The sequence below is a fragment of the Nelusetta ayraudi genome, unplaced genomic scaffold (assembly GCF_046127955.1).
Source record: "Nelusetta ayraudi isolate G7.1 ecotype Tasmania unplaced genomic scaffold, CSIRO-AGI_Nayr_v1 ptg000007l, whole genome shotgun sequence".
In the NCBI taxonomy this organism is placed as follows: Eukaryota; Metazoa; Chordata; class Actinopteri; order Tetraodontiformes; family Monacanthidae; genus Nelusetta; species Nelusetta ayraudi.
Genome location: NW_027466057.1, coordinates 5807207 through 5823902, shown reverse-complemented (window position 1 = coordinate 5823902; position 16696 = coordinate 5807207). Strand labels below are relative to the sequence as shown.

Genomic DNA, 16696 nt, shown 5'->3' with positions numbered 1-16696 from the left:
TTTCACGTGGGTTACGCCGCAAATTGTGTCATTATTTCGTTAGTAAGTGGCGAGGCATCATATCAATAAACACGGCATCATATGAAAAGCGGAGGCAGAGCTTTATTATTCTAACACATTACGACCTGTAAGCGTTAGCAAAACGCGGAGGCGTGTTTAATCACTGCGCAGCTCTCCAAAATAGATGTGGGTAGTTTCCCTCCTTGATGCAGTGAGCACACAATGATGCCTCTTGACGATATCGTCGCCCTGCGCACGAGGGGGGGGGAAGGAAAAAAGAAAGTTTCCCTCGGCCCTCCCATTCCAGGAGAAATACCGCCTCCTGCGCGCCGCTCTGCGCCCTGCTGGACCAACCAAAACCTCCTCCGCTGCAAACTTTATGGCACACACACGCACTCCAACCACTTGCCTTCGGTCAGTGGTCACTGGCCGAGCACAATGTGACGGATGAGCGGTGAGCCACAGCCTTCAAGCCGTCTCCAAGCCCGACCTATGGCTCTGCCCGGCGCTTCTTTGGTGTTCTGACAAGGCGCTTGTGCTGCTCAACCTTGATCCGCCAGAATGAGCTCGTTTGAGTACAATGCGGCTCCCGAAGAATGGAACCATGACAACCGCCTGTTCACTGTAAGTGTCTCATAGCACCGGGGAGGAGGAGGTGGGGGTGGTTGGCTGGGAGCAAACTGGTTCGCCTGCACCTTGGCGCAGAAAAAGACGCGCAACTTGCGCCCAACTCGGACAGGTTGTTTCGGATACGAAGAAGTTTCGCGCTTGCGCACGCTGCAGCTTAGCGTCGTCCTGTCATCCCACCGGCTCTTCTTCTTTCTTTCTTTCTTTCTTTCTTTCTTTCTTTCTTTCTTTTTTTAAACCGTGCCCTCTTTCCTTCATGTTAAAGGTGGAGGGATGTCCGAGTGGAGAGTCACCGGTGACCCCCAGAAAAAGGCTCCACTCTGCGGAGGACGCGCGGTGCAGCAGCCGACCCGCTCCAGAGGGCGCCGGCTCGGTTCCCATCACCGAGTCAGAGGAGAAGGGAGGCTTCTGTCAGCAGTGTCGGCGGAAGGTGGCGGAGCTGAAGAAGCAGGCCCAAGCTCTGGCGGACCAAAGTTTATTAAAGGTACATTTTTTTGTTAAGGTGTCACCCTCTTGTGTGGCTCCTGCTGTCTTGTGCACCACACAGACAAGTACAAGTTGCAGTTGTGGTTTCCAGCAGTAAACATTCCAAACATATCCAGAAGTAACTGTGTCAGTCAGAAAGTAACAGTTGAAGAAAAGGCAGCAAACGGTCTATAAGCCTCATGCCTCATGACTCATGACTTTTTCAATGCATGACAATGCACCTTGACACTTGGATTTAGCTTCCAATTGTGCTAAGATGGGTCTCGCCTGCCTTGCAGACTTGTTTCTTGCACGCTTGACTCGAAACGCTGCTGGAAGCTATTGAGACTTTGAAAGTGACCCATTGTTTCGCCCAAACAATGCTTATCTCTTTATTTCGCTGTTGTGTGTGTGTGTCGGGAGGAGGGGGCGGGGGCCGCTCCTAGGAGAGAGCCGCTCACGTTTGAGACGGAGGAGGAAGTTAAAGTCCCAGCCGTCCTTCGCTGTTCATTGAAAGTGTTCCTGCGCGGCTGCTCCCGCAGTTCCCACCGCTGTTAAATTTAGGCCCAGAGCCTTGTTGCTGTTGTTGCGGCGAGGCTTGAGCTCTGCCCCCTCCATCTTGGCTCCCCTTTGTTGTCCCGCTTCTGAGACAGAAGTCAGATTGTGTTACAGCTTTTTTTTTGGAAAAGGTTCGACCACCCTCGCGAATCCCCACATTTCTGAGGCACCTGGTGCTCCTTGTTCTGGACGTCCACATGTGTGGTCTCGTGATTGTTCTGAGCGTATCAGATCTGTGTTCAGGTATCAGGTGAGTCCACCCTGTAAACACGTTGGGCCTACCCCCATTGCGGCTCTCTGGCATGGGAACTGACCTCCTCTCAGTAATGCTGGATGGACTCCCCACCCTCACCCCCAGCCTCCAGCAGCACTTTGCGGCCGCCACCAGGTGCTCTGTGTCGCAGAAAGATGGAGGGGCGCTCATTTCCTCCTTATTTTGCTCTTGTTGATGGCTAAATTGGGCCTTAATTCTGGGGTTACAAATTGCGGGGTGCTCGTATTGTACAGGGGTTAAGGTAAGGGCCTCTCCAGCCGAGGGATAATAAAGTCATTGTCTTGTATGAGTCGAGTCGCCCACCTGTAAGGGCCTACAGGATGGAAGTGGCTCTGGGTGATTGCTTCCTCCTTGGAGGAAATGGGGTCAATAGGTCGACTCAGGTGGCCTTTTTTTTCAAACTTCTTTGAATTTACTCCACCTGCTGAAGGTCTCCAGAGCTCTGCCTTTTGCAGCCATCATGGGAAAAAAGCGAGAGCGGAGACTGTCTACCCCTCCCAGCGTCCCGGTTTTCTGTCTGGAGGAAGTCGGCAAGGTCCCCAGACGCCGCCAACCCCCCCCCCCTCCACATTCTGCCCATGGACTTATTGTTTGAGTACAGTAGTAGTAGCCGCTCGATGAAAATGCAAGGAAGAGGGGTTTGTGTGGAGTGAATTGGTTTGTTTTACGCGCGCCACAGCTACCAGAGAGAAAGTTCACATACGCAGACGCCTCCCAGACAGCTCTTGTGTTTTCCTGTTTGGGTGCAAAGGAAGTGGCGTATGCACAAAAAGCACAAGGAAAATAAAGGCACCTTTTCTTTTTTATGCTTGGCTCAATGTTATATTTGCTCACTCAGCAACAGTTGGAGAGGCATAAAGCGTTTTGACTGTATGTGCTCATGCCATTTTGTATTTATAGTTTTATACCCACTGTCAAATCTATGGAAAACAACACATTTAGCCCTCTGTTTACAGCCACCTTTACAGGCTAAAACTGATTTTGTTTGGATCTTCTACACATTTGGACAAAAATGGCGTTCTTAGAAAACAAATATGTGGCTGAAGTGACCAGGTGAGGTACCAGGACCCGTTGTGACATCACAAAGGGCTGGCCTTCAGAACTGTGTGTTTTAGGACGGCCTCCCTTAAAGTGGAGCAAGCAAAGAAGAAAATGAGGGACTTTTCCCTCACGGGGAGTCTATTGGCAGACTAGAGACACTAATTATTGTTTCAAAACAACAAATTCACTCTTGCAAAGGGAATTTCGCATGAAACGAGACCTTAGAAAAACAGCAGTACACAGCAGTACAGTAGTATCACACCTCAAGTGTCTGTTTCACACTTTGTTCCCAGCTGTTCAAACCGAGCGTGGAGCTGTGTTATCCCTGTACACACACTGCATTGCTTTTCTAATTATATAACATTGTGTTGAAGGGGTCAACCCCAAATTAACTTTGCTGAAATTATGTCTCTGCGCTGCCACCCTGAAATTTCAGCCTCCTTGGCATATTTCATCTTCTTCAGGCAGAATATTATTACGAGAAAACCCCCCCTGGGAAAATAAGCCCTCTACTAAAGAAGACAAGCAGAAACAGTACACACACACACACACACACACACACACACACACACACACACACACACACACACGCGCACACACACACACACACACACACACACACACACTTACGACGACAAACATAGTCTTGGCTCTAATCATGGGAATTCACCTACTTAATTTAAATGATTAACACCTACGGGAAGAGGCGACTTGAGTGGTGACTAGCAGACAGTCGGGATACGATAATTGCAGACTGTTGCTCATTGTGGCTGGACACAGCGGCTAGGTGAGGGGGTACGTCAAGGGAGACGACCACTTACGCTCCAACTTCAAAGAACCAGGTCGCTTCGTGCTGTAACGAGCAGCTCAGCCGTCGCAGGCGGAGAGAGGACGGTGCTGCTGGATCGGAGCCAAGCTCGGCTCGGCCTGGAAACATCGCTGCGTTTACCGTCGGTAAATCCTCCGCGTGGTGAGAGACCACTTCATATTTCTCCCGCCTGCAGCCCCGGGATGAATGGAGGACAGCGCCTCCTCTGTGCCCGTGCCTTCAACCATCCCATGAAAAAAAGTTAAGAGACTGTCAGCGACAACAATGGGCGATTAGCTTTGTGCGGAGCCGCTACAGCCCCGAGTCATTGTGACTTGTATGGGGGCCGTAATTCCTCACCCGTGTCCGGGCTGCAGCAGCTCCAGCCCCTCAGTCACAGTTAGGACAGGAGTCCCGTCACTTGATATCTCTCTTTTGAGAGAGGCCTAACCTCGCTGAGGCATGAGAGAGTTGACATTCAGGGACAATGGGAGCCGAGAAAGGCTGCAACGCATTGATGAAATATGCAAGGAGGTGCATCGGGAGGCGAGATGAGATATGTACAAATATATATATAATTTTTTTTTTGCCTTATCGCTGTGGGTAAGAGGAGAAGAGTGATAGCGAGCCCATGGATTCCACACTCAATAAGCAGCCGCAGCCAGACGCCCTGGTTTCGATAAGCATTAAGAGGCAGCGCCAGGGTTCGATCCATCTTCAGTTGCACACCGGTGCTTCCAGTGTGTTGTTTGCTTTGTTGCTGTTGCATATTTATGGTACATGCACAGGGGTTTAGCAAGAGGTTATCGGCTTCACCTAGTTTTCACTGTATTTTCTTACTGTTAAAGAATAGAGGGAAAGAAAGAAGAAGACATCTCAGAACTGATTTACCCTAATAATGACCTTTTTACTGGGATTCCGTTGAGCTAAAACTTAATTAATAGATAAAATCACTGTCGCTCAGCAGTGTTGGTTTAAGTACTTTCTATGTGAACAAAGAATTCTTTTCAAAAACCTTTTCAGAGGTAAATTGAGTTTAATCCTTCCAAGTGATTATGATTGATGAAAGGGATCAGTTAGAAGTTCACTTTGTTTCCAAAGCAGGTTTGTTGCGACGTCATTTTGTGCAGTGACTTCCTCTGGTCAGGTGTTCAGGTCGTAATCGTCATTGTTTTTAATGAATATAACTGCTGATGAAAACACTTCAGCAGCCTTGGGAGTGTACAATCTGATTATGAGAGGATATCCTGTGGTACAAAGTCACCCTGCATACCCAGGTGTAGTTAAATAAACGCTGCCGACTGTAAGCGAGCCAACTGTGAGGCACCACTCACTCACAAAGGACGTGTCCAAGTCTGTCGTGAACGCTTTGCGACGAGTGGGTGGGCACGAAATTAATTTCAGGCCCGTTTTTCTTTTTTCCCCGCCTTCATGCTGAATTAATAAATTATGACACCAGTAATTCCCCGAAATGAATCCTCTGGACTCATGCCTCGTTTGTTTCCACTCTGATCCCTTCTTTGAACCGCCATCTAGTTTTTATTGGCTCCGTGCAAGTGCTAGAAATTTGTTTTGTTTCCTGAAGCTCGGAGGAAAGTAAACTAATCAAGCCGACATCGCGCGGCAGATGTTTCCAGGCCAAAATGTCGCTGAAACATCGCAAGTCGACCTTGATTATCTTCCACATCAAATAAACACTTGGATTGAGCTCGTTGCTTACGATCCTTTCCAGCATTAAGCGTGCAGTAAAGCATGTTGCGTGCTTTCCCCTTTGCTTTTCTTTGAGATGCCACAGTAGCTGCGTTTCCATTACAGTTTTTTGTAAAATAAAAGCGATATTTCAAAAATTTTGGCAAAGTACAATTGCGATTTGCAGGTGTTTTTCTATTGAATTGTGTGAAGTGCATAAGCCGTGATCCTCGTAATACCTCGTCCCGCGAGATTTACGAGAATTCAGCTTGCTTTTGTTTGTTAACGTTTGTTTGCTGTCAAGAATGCTTGCTATATTTATTACTTGTAAAAAAATATTCCAACACACTGCCATTTTCACTTCAAGTAAACTGGTCACGTGAACCCCGTACGTCACGTCCGCTGACGTGTAAATGCGAAAAAAGTGTTTCCATGACACTTTTGCAATATACCGCTACATCGATACGTCTAAAAAACCACCTCATGAGAGCGTCAAAACCTTTTAGCCATATTTGAGAAGTTTTCGAAATGTAGGTGTTTCCATGACCAGTTCTTTATTGCAATATTTGGGTTTTGCGCAACGCTAGGGGTAATGGAAGCTACTGTCTGGTTTGCCGTGGCAGCATCGGTCGGTCGACGGTGGGACGGCCCGACGCTCGTGGCCGCGTTTCAACCTACCTGGCTGCTGTTTCTCTGGCAAAGGCAAAATGGGAGAAGGAGAAGAGGTAAGGGAGGCAGGGAGGGGGCGGGCGCCTTTGCCGGCTGACCCCTGACCCCTCTGTCAGTCCTGCCAGTCTTTGGCGGTGGGTTTGGGTTTCCGAGGGGCCGACCTGGGCAGGGACAGGTGCTGGCCGCCGGCCTCGCTGCAGGACAGGACGCGGTGACTGGCAGATGGATTGACACCATGGATGGCGGGGGGGGGGGGGTTTGGGGTGGAGGGGTACTGTGTGGGAAAAGTGCCCCCCCATCCCCACACACACACCCCGGTCCCCCCCGGTTGTGAAACTGGAGCTGACGCAGAGTTAAAACAGAGCATGACCAAATTATTCTATTCACCTCTAAGCACCTGAGCCCCCCCGGGGTTTGGCTGTGTGTGTGTGTGTGTGTGTGTGTGTGTGTGTGTGTGTGTGTGTGTGTGTGTGTTGCGCGCTGCGCGCCTGTGTGTGCCTGCTCAGCAGTGCGTGCACTCCACAGAGCTTGCCAGGAGATGAGAGACGAGTGCTGGGGAGGGGAGGGGGGGGGGGGGGGGGGCGGCTGAGGAGCACCTCCACTCCCCTCCTCTCCCCTCCCCTCCCCCGCTTTGTCCCTGCATGCGCTGTGACTCCTGCTTTATGGCATGTGGCTGTATTAAACCGCAGGGCAATAATCTGGTGTCAAGTGGCGCGGAGACCACAGACATCCGTCACGGCGGTGCTGCCGCCACATCTGTGAGCCGCCGACTTTACCTTGTCTCTACAGCTCCATTCATTCACCTGCTCGGCCCGTCAGCCGCACCTACACTCCCTCCTTTTATTCCGCCGGTGGTAACGGCCGGGTGCTGAAGCTTTATCGTTTATATTTTTTTTTCCCGGTGGAACTCCCGGTTGCCGTCGCCAGGTTTTAAATATTTACAGCCGCGAGATGCTGTAACGTTGCTTGTGTGGCGATTTTCACGCGTGAAATCACGCGGCCTTGCCGAGCTCCAGTCCGAACCGCTTCCGGTTGCGGCATTTACGCAACCACCATAGAAGAAGAAGAAGGCGAAGAAATACGCAAAGCAGCTGAGATGGCCAATCGTGAACAAAGAGGCCTTTGGCCCTGATTGGATGTGACATAAGCCTTGTCCAATCAGCATCCAGCTATTTGAAGCACCTTCCCCTCACAAATGCTCCAGATGGGATCTTTACTGAGTGGACGTGTGCAGTAAATCTAGTGGATTCAAGTCAGGCGCCGTAAGGGGGGTTGCCAGGATCAGCAGTTCCTTGATTGTGTCAGAATTTTGCAGGACGAATGACGGAATCCCCTTCACTGCTGTCCTGTTGGTTAGGAATAAAATTTGGCCATTTTTCTTTGTTCAGCAGCTTTTATCGCTGCTCGTGAGCGGCACCTCTGTCCGCCGCCTAAAGAGGGCGATAGAGGGTGTTTTGCATTCACTCTCCTGGCTCTAAGATTTTCACAGCTGGACGCGTTTTTTTTTTTTTTCCTTCCCCCCGAAAGTGGTCGGCTTCCGTCGGACAAACCCCACCTTCTCTTTTCCTTTTAACCTCCGGGGGGCGCATCCGCACGTCTCCCACGCGATCGCAGCAGTTTCGCTTTACATCTTTAATTTGGCGAGCTGAAAAGTGACTCGACCCCAATTGTTGCTGCTCGCCACGCCGCTTTTCCGCAATTTGCGAAAGGTAAATTGCCGCCAGGCAGAGCGAAAGGAAATGGGTTTTTGGGGTGCAGAGAGGCGTCCGGGCTGATGGCCGTAGATGGGTGGATGGAAACGGAGGTGCACTGAGGGTCATGCTCATCAGCCTTCCAGCAGGAGGGCGGCGAGGGAAGCTGCCGCTGGAGGATGAGGGAGAGACTGCATCCGCAGGCCAGATGTGGCACACAAACACACTCGGTTTGTTGGTATTGCAGCCAACCAAACTAGCGTTTCTCAACTGGTGGGTCGCGACCAAAAAGTGGGTCGCGCAGCTGTTTTGATTGGGTCATGGCTTGGGGGGCAGTTCCCCCCCGCTCCCCCGCCCTTTTTTTTTTCCTTTTCTTTTTCTTTAAAAGAAAAAAGAAAAAAAAGAAATATATTTATTGAGAAAATTTTGGGAATTTATTTTGCAGGACACACAATAAATTTCAATAATTTATATAGTAGACATGATAGAAAGTGGGCTTGCGTTTTTATTTTTTTGGAATAAACTTTAGTGCCGTGGAGTAAACTTTGGTTGCGACTTCATGATAAGGAAAAAATGTGGGTCTCACCAGTTGAGAACCACTGCCTTAAACTCAACTCGGATCTGTACGCATTCACCCTGAAATTTTATAAGTTGTACAGTTAATGTGGAGCAGCCGAAATAAAAATGTTCTTGCAGTCCATCAAGTGTTGGTCGAAAGTAGCTCACACACACACACGAGCGCGCATGCACGCACATACACACACACACACACACACACACACACACACACACACACACACACACACACAGAGCGTAAGTTGCCATCTGGCCCTTTCTTGTGCTGCTGCATGCCACTATAATGTCTACAGAGAGCCATCCAGATGTTCCGCTGGGTACCTGTCAAGGTGAGAAGAGCTATTTAGAGATGCTACTCAGACCTGATCCCCCCACTCCCCTCTTCACTGCTGTCCTCGCTTTGATGACAGCGCTCCTGTTATTCACCAAAGTCAAACCGTTACAATCGAGCCGTTTGACATCAGGGGAAAGCGAGGAAAGACGCCTCGCACGCCGAGACTTTGCTCAACCTCGTCCCTGAACACTGACCCGACGCCATCCACCTCATTTTGCTCCCCAAAATTTGAGTTAGCAGTGCGACATTCCATCAAACGAGACACCGGACGGTCAGAACTTACTGTGGCGCCGAGCTTCATGGGACCAGCAATGCGGAACCAATGCATAAGACTCGGGTAATTTAAGACCAGGGAAGTAGGATCACATTTGGCTTAACACGCCCTTCAGAAACTCATGCGGGTCAAGAGCTAGACTGCTGGTTGAATCAATTTCTTTTTTATTTTCAATCCGTAAAGCGTCTGCCTGTAGGTTTTATATGCGGCAGGAAATTATGAACGGCGTCAATAGCGCACTATTCATCTGGCGAATGAACTCGATTGGCAAGAAAACGAGGAACGTTTCACATTTCATCTCCTTCGAGGCGGCAGGGTTCATTCGGAACGCACGCATTTTGACTATAGTGCAGCAATGCTTCAAAAAACAAACAAACTGAAAAACAGTCACTGTATTTGAATTTGTGCATTAAAAGTTGAGATCTAATAAGTGAGTTGAGAGAAAAGTGTCAACTAATGCTGAAACGTTTGAGTAGTTTTCACTGGTGAGTGGTTGTCTGACTGGAGTTTTCGCTGCTGCTGTTTTCGAGGGATCAGGCCTTACATTGAGCCAGACTGAACTGAAACAATGGGTTGGCGGTGCGGGTCGACGGGGCCATTCGATGCGTTGCAGCGCAGCTCAGCGACTGCCAGCGTGAGAGCGTAGCAACAAAAGGCAGAAAATGTCAACGAACAGGGAGCACAAATGCAACACGACTTGGAACCAGCGAGAATTAATCAGTTTGACTTGTTAATTTAGGGGCCAGTCGCCCGCGTTTACATGAGTCTGACCGCATGCGAGCGTGTGTTGGTCTCTGTATGACACGGCGGCGAGCAGACATGCTTTATTTAGGCTGACTGCAACGCGCGAGCCGGCCCGGTGCAGGCGTTGGAAAAACACAGTTGTTGAAATAAATTTTTCAAGGAGGCCCCGCAGACGTCGAGGGAAACAGAGTTGGAGGTAATCTCCTGCTGCCTCCATAAAATGTGCTCAATTGACAGCGGGCCTAGTGGTAGCAGACAAATCACCGGGCTTATAGCCTTGTGCTGAAAGAAAATGCCAGCGCTGTGTGTCTTTGCCAAGATGGATAGACAGTCGGCAAACTCGGGGCTGCAGGGGCGTGGTGGCTGCTTCGCTCACAGCAAACAGTGGATGGCAGCCGGAGCGCCGAACACAAGTTTGACTTGGCCTTTTAGCGTTATGCGTGATGCAAAGTGTCAGATGTTGGCTGTGAAGACTCTGTAGCAAAGCAAGCAGCATCAAATTTGCTTGTTTTCCTTTTGTTATGTTGGACGGTGTATTTAATTAGGAAATTATATATATAAAAAAAACACAATGACGAGAATAGGAATTAACTTGAAATGTCTGTGTAGCTGCAGAGTAAACATTGCATTGCATTGCAAAACATACATACTGTATATACATATATGTGTATGTATCATATGTATATATATATATATATAATATATATATATATACATACATATATACATATACATATACATATATATGTATATATGTATATATATATATATATGTGTATATATAATATGCATATTTGTATGATTTCTGTGTGTATGTGTGTAATAATAGGTGGACTGGGATGGCTTGGGCTGCGATTGGTCAATGGTTTGCCTTAACTCACCGCACTGGGATCGGCTGCATCGCGAGCGAGGAATCTTTATTTATTTTTTTATTCGCCAGGAGCTCATTCCGATACGTGGAGCGGCCTCTATAAATCTTCGGCGCGCCATGGAAATGCCAGTCAAAGTTCACGCCGCTCATGTTCATTTCATGCTTGAGCGTGCGGGTGCGTGCGCGCGGGATGAGCGTGTGTATTGATGATGTGCGAACGTGCGTGTAAGTACCAGCGGGGGGAAGAGGAAGAGATGGAGCCTCGCTCGGAGTCGCTCCATCCTTTCCACTTTGCTGCAGAAGTCATCCATCTCCCTGAACTTAACTGCTACCAATTTATGATTGCATTATTACCGCCGGTGTTTTATCCTCGTCCCAACACACAAGCCTGGCGCTGGCCTGGTTAATGGAGAAGGTGATGGAGAAGGTGACCAGCCAGAGCCATTACTGCGCTACTGAGTGGGCTGAGCTTTAAAGTGAAAATCACTTGCGCTCTCTAGTCCTTCTTTTATTTTGTTGCACCTGAAATGGTCTAAAACACCACTTTCACTGTTAATGTACATTCCATTCGAGTATTATTTCCTATATATTTATTTATTACTATATTTTTATTGGCTTTTGCTTTACTATATAAAGACCAAGATACTGGTGAAATCAGTTGCACTTCAGCGTGTCTACGGTTAACCTGACTGGGCAGATGGAAGTTTTCCCAAATCCTTTCGACTTTTGCTGCAGCCATGCTGTTGTCACGACTGTCCTTGCTTATTGATACGACTGGTTTCTCAAAACCAACATTGACTGAAAGCGCTTTGAACGGGAGCCACCCAGGATTTCCTGTCTTAAACCTCAGCGTACCGGCTGCAGCGCAAACCAATGGTTTGCAACACGGCGATCTCTGCTCGTCGTCTTCGGAAAACGAAGCCTCGCTCCTCCGCCGCTGCCCTCGTCTCCGCAATGAACACAAATTGGTCTGGTCATACCCCGACGAGAATAAATCCAATGCGGAGGGAAAGGGTAGCGGAGCGTGTGCATTTTTCTGCTGATATGTGAAAGGAAGTGTTCGGCGATGCATCGGGCAATACTGCAGCAAAGTTTGTTTCATTATGAAGAGTAGCAGCGCTCGCCGGGTGCAGCGGAAAGGTCAGCCCCGGCAGTATGGATTCTTGTCATGCTATTTCATCAGGAGGAAGCCTATCGGGAGATGGCAGCAGTGTTGCCTGTTCATGTGAGACAAGCGGAGGCTCTCTCTGAAGATTTCTCGGGGAGAGTGCAGGACTTTTCAAGCCTCACTCGCCGCTCTGCGCTCTAGCTTCGAGTCGCGACGGACGCCTCGTTCCAATTTTCGTTTGGTCACGAGGTTTTTGTTGCCCTGGAAGCGACGGCGATGAGAAAGGAGGCACTGTCCGGTTTCACTTCACACTTTAGCCCTCAGAGGTGTCACCTTTTTTTTATTGCGCCTTGAACTTCCTTGAGAAAAAGCATCAAAGTGAAGAGAGGCCGGGCTCTCTGACCTTGTCGAGCACTCCCTGCCCCTCGCTAAGCAGCTAATAAAATAGCAAACACGGCGTCTGTGGAGGTCAGTGGCATCCGGAATAAAAAAAAAGAGGCGAGCGGACATAATTAATTTGCACTCAGATCAGCAGAGATGGAGTGTAGTGACTTGAGAAACGACGGTGTCTCAAGCTTATCATGACTCCCGGAGGATGCTGGCCGAGCAAAAAACTCCCCCCGCCTCGATTTTCCCATTAACGGATCCGTCCTTTATGCATCCCCCCTTGTTACTACCGCTTTCATTTTATGATGTCACTCTCTCTGCTCAAGAGCTCTGGGCTGTTTTATCCCCTTTCGTGTGTCGGGCACTTAAACTTAAACCTCTGTGTTTACGAGTCCCAATCTGCCTGGGCTCTCCTCTACGTTTGCGTCTGGGTATCACCTCGGCGGTGCCTATAAAAGACCAGCTACCCTTGTTTGTTGTGGGAACGAGCCGCCGGGCCTCTCCGCGAACACCCCCAGCTAAGTGCCTGGCTCCCATGCTGAGTGTGAGAACAAGACGGCGATAGCGGCGTACATGTTTTCGCCGCTATTCATAGAATCGGCGCTCGTGGCTAAATGCAGTCTGAACGGCTCGCTTTCAGCTATAATTTCGTTCCCACGCGCTGGCGTTCTGCGGCTCGTCTTAGGTAATTAGGTAGCTTCTCTCCCCGAGTGTTTATGCCAAACATGATAGATAGTACTCATTGTTTGCCGTTCCTAACGCGTGCGTAAAGGCAAAAACATGGATGGAATGCCTTTGAGTGTGTCCGGTGCGCGAGGCCGACCTCAGATGCCCGCTGAAAAGGAGGGAAGCTCCTGGGGAGAACATCTGTGTCTCTCTGGCCTCGGTGAACTCCCGTCAGGAGGTGATGCTCCTGTCCAGGGTCCTCTGACCCTTCGCCGTGTACCCTCTGCTGGAGTTGTGTTGAGCCAAAAACAAGTCCATGCTTCTGGTCGGACATTCATATTTGTAAGTAGTCAAACTAAAACACGGTGGTTTTCTTAAGAAAACAGCGTTTTACAAATTTATGTAGGTGTGACGTTGAAGGAATGTGTTGGTTTCTGCACAGCCTGTCTTGCTGAATGCATTATAGAATATTTCCTTAGTCCTTTGAATTTATCCCAATATAGTATATCACAATCATCTTAATTATTGTCCATCTTGTAAAGAGCCCAGAGAAAACACTTGTTTATGGCACATGGAAGGTTAAAGTCCTCTGTCAATTCCAAGCAGACCAATCGGATGTCTCTCCATTTAGCCGTAGTTCGGCTTGAGGCTTAATATTGTATTTTTTTGTTATTGCGATGCAATGCTAACTAAAGTGAGGCCAAAGCGCTGTCCACTGGTGTGCACTGAGAACAACCCTCAGGGAGTTTTACTTTGTCCGTCTCACAAGGCAAAGACAGGCACGACCTGCTTCTGATGAAACCAGTGCCACTGTGCTTCTTACACCTCCCTCTCCCTTTTCTTATTGGAGCTCTTGTGCAGCTTCTAAGGTCAGCTGGCAGCAGCGGCCTTCTGGATTTGTCACAACTGAAGTGAAAAGGAGACTAGACTAAAAAACACTTTCTGGTTTGGAGTGACACACACACACACTCACACACACACAGATCCATTGGCAAGGTTAGGAGTCCAGGCGACTCAAAGACCAAATATTTCACGCTTTCATTCCTGGCTTCGGACTATCCAACCGAGCAAACGGCATCGTGGACGTTGCAAAATTGAAAATGTGATCTTTTCTCTTCTCTCCTGCCGCCTTTTGCTCTTCCTCCGACCCTGAGACGTGCGTTTGTCATCTTTTTTAATATCTGTCCCCCTCCGTCTTTGCGTGTTCCTCTGACACCATCTAATTACTGGTGGCACGCGGTCATTACCGCATCCATCCGCGTAGACGCTGCCCCCTCCTCCTCCTCTTCCTCCTCTGTCCTGTGCACTGACCCGTCCCACACCGGTCGCTGACGCCTCCATCCCTTTTTTTTTTTTTTTTTTTGCCCGTTCTGCCCACCCCTGGCACGGAACGGCTGCGCGCGTCCTCCTCGTCCCGCCGCCTCTGTTCCAGTAGGGCCGTTTAAAAAGCAATTCCTGGCGAGGCTGTTAAGTTATACAGTGCGCTGTAAAATCTCTACAGTAGCCATTGAGAGTCACGGTGGGTATGGCAGTGATGGGGAGGGGCAGCGGCAGTTGTGGTGGTGGTGGTGGTGGTGGTGGTGGGGGGTTCTCGGGGGGCTCCTGAACAATACTTAATTAGCTCATAAACAAAGGCTGGCGGGGGATCGGAGAGCGCAATCAAAGTGTCCCGTCGCTTTGACCTTCTCGCACGATCAACAAAGCCTCTTTAATGGCCCCCGTCACTCCGGCTTGTTGTGTCTCACCGCGGTGCGCTTCCTGACTTCACTTAAAAGGCTCCCCCCCCCCCCCCCCCATCGCCCCTTCAAAAAAAGGAGATTTCGGGACGCCTCCTTTTCCTCTTCCCTCCGTACGGACGCCACTGCTGCGCCTCACGCACTCTCCGCCGTGAAGTGTGTTTTGGTTCCCCGCGGCGACCCCGGCTTTCATCTCCACCCCCCTTCCCCCACCTCCAGCCCCACGTCCGTGACTTTGGTGGTCTGTTTTACGGCGCTCCTTTGTGGCCGCCACGCTGCTGGGGAGCCCTCGTGAGGAAGACGCGCTGGAACTTTAACTTTAACTTTTGAGCTCATCCGTCGTCAGCTCAGCGCATCTGTGCGTCAGAGCGGCCCGGCGTCCATGTTTTGTAGCAGCCCCGAGAGTGTTTTTCTTTTTCTTTTTAATTTTTTTTTGTCAGCTGGGCCACGAGGTCCTCTAAAGAAAACAGCAGCGGCTCCGGCACACGAGGACGAGCGCGGCCGCAGGTCGGAGGCGGCCTGCGCTTGTTTGCGCGGCCGCGTTATCGTCTCCTGTTTCCTGTCAAAACAGGAAAAGACGAAAAAAAAGAAGGGGGAAGGGACTGGGGATGGTGGGGGTCAGGGGGGCTTGGAAAAGTGCTGCCTTGATGTGTGTTGGCCCGAGGTCCAGCTCCGTCCGTCCGACCGTCCGACTGACGTGACCCTCCCGGACAGGAAAAACAGACCCATTCAGGGCGTCGCCCTCAGCGGGATTGTTGGTGGCGTTATTTTTATCACTTTCACAAAGGCGCGGCGGGGCAGGAGGGGGCAGGAGGGGGCGGGAGGGATGCTTTTCCCAGCTGTTGACACAGGTCTGGATCATTTTTTTTTTGCTCAGAAAAACAGCGAGGAGCAAAGGGAGACGTCCCATCTGGTCGCCCCCCCCTCTCCCCCCGGCTGGCAGCCTGACACGATTGTGCGCTCTGTTTAGGAAGGGAAATCCTTTTGGACATTTCTTTAATCATAAAAGCAAGACACTCCTTTTTCTTTTGGATGATCCCCAGACCTCCATCACAATACTCTGACCGCCGTCCATCCGTCCATCAGGCGTGTTTGTTCGCTCTTTGAACAGGGTCACACACACACACACACACACACACACACACACACACACACACACACACACACACACACACACACACACAGAAACTGGTAAATATGCCTTTATGGGGCTGAAACTCGGAGAGCATTCCAGACATCGGTGATCAGCCGACTGAGCGGCAGGTAAAAAGCCGCCGCCGTCTGCAACCATCCAGCCAAATGAGAAGGCACGGACTCGACGCAAACAGCTGATTAGGGAGACGGCTAATTGTCAACTGTTGAAAAATGATAGCCATCTCTTTGCAAGTGTTCGGCCCGGAGCCGTGGCGTAAAAAAACAACAAAAAAACGAGAGTTGCCCGTGAGGAATTCCAAGAGTTGGAAGGCAGAGCTAAGTTTAGCTCTTTACGGGCAGTGCATGCGCAAGAATGCTATTGTTGTACTGACGAGGCTTTTTTTTCGGCGCGGGGGTGGAGGCTGTTTCTGCCTTCACAGCAATTTCAGGTGCATGTTGAGGCTGTGCAACATATGTCAAAGTTTAAAAAGTGTGTGATTATGTTATACTAGGCTGCTATACTGCTTTAAGTGGGCCTTTAACTGCATCTTCCACAATGTGTGTGGAAGTGACAGCCACCAGATTCCTGTGTTTCCACATCAGCAAAGTTTCCTGCCTCCCAGACAAGAAACATTTCCCCCAGTTTAGAAATACCCACAAACAGTCCCAACAGGTTCAAGAAGAGTAAAGTTGATGACTTGTGTTTGATGACATTTATATTTTTATTGACTCATACACAACATTGGTAACTTCAATAAATAAGAATCAAATGAGCAGACTTAAGTAACAGTCTTTTTATTCGGTCTTATTGCGACGACTGGTCCTTTGCGTTAAACTAGATTTCCCATGTGGCCCTCAATGCAAATGAGTTTGACAACCCGGCTGCATAAAACCTCCACGAGACCTCCACCACTGCTCAATCTGACAGCGTCCTCATGGAGTTTCTCCTGCGCTTGCGTTGTTTCACGAGTGACCAAACATGAGTCAAGCAGGTTAACATCAGCTATTGGCATCTATAGCAGCAGCAGCAGCAGCGTGGGCAGC

The 16696-nt window shown here is 49.5% G+C and overlaps 1 protein-coding gene across 4 annotated transcripts in view; it reads left to right on the top strand.

The window, feature by feature from the left end:
• Positions 1 to 16696, top strand: part of kif26ab (kinesin family member 26Ab) — a 70133-nt gene that overhangs the window by 1391 nt on the left and 52046 nt on the right. For 3 of the 4 annotated variants that reach the window (XM_076018139.1, XM_076018140.1, XM_076018138.1), the window contains exon 2: positions 893 to 1111. In XM_076018139.1, coding sequence (XP_075874254.1) covers positions 893 to 1111 — 219 coding nt within the window. Of the gene's footprint in view, positions 1 to 254; positions 625 to 892; positions 1112 to 16696 lie in introns of those variants that run through there. The other variant, XM_076018141.1, reaches the window with a different exon arrangement.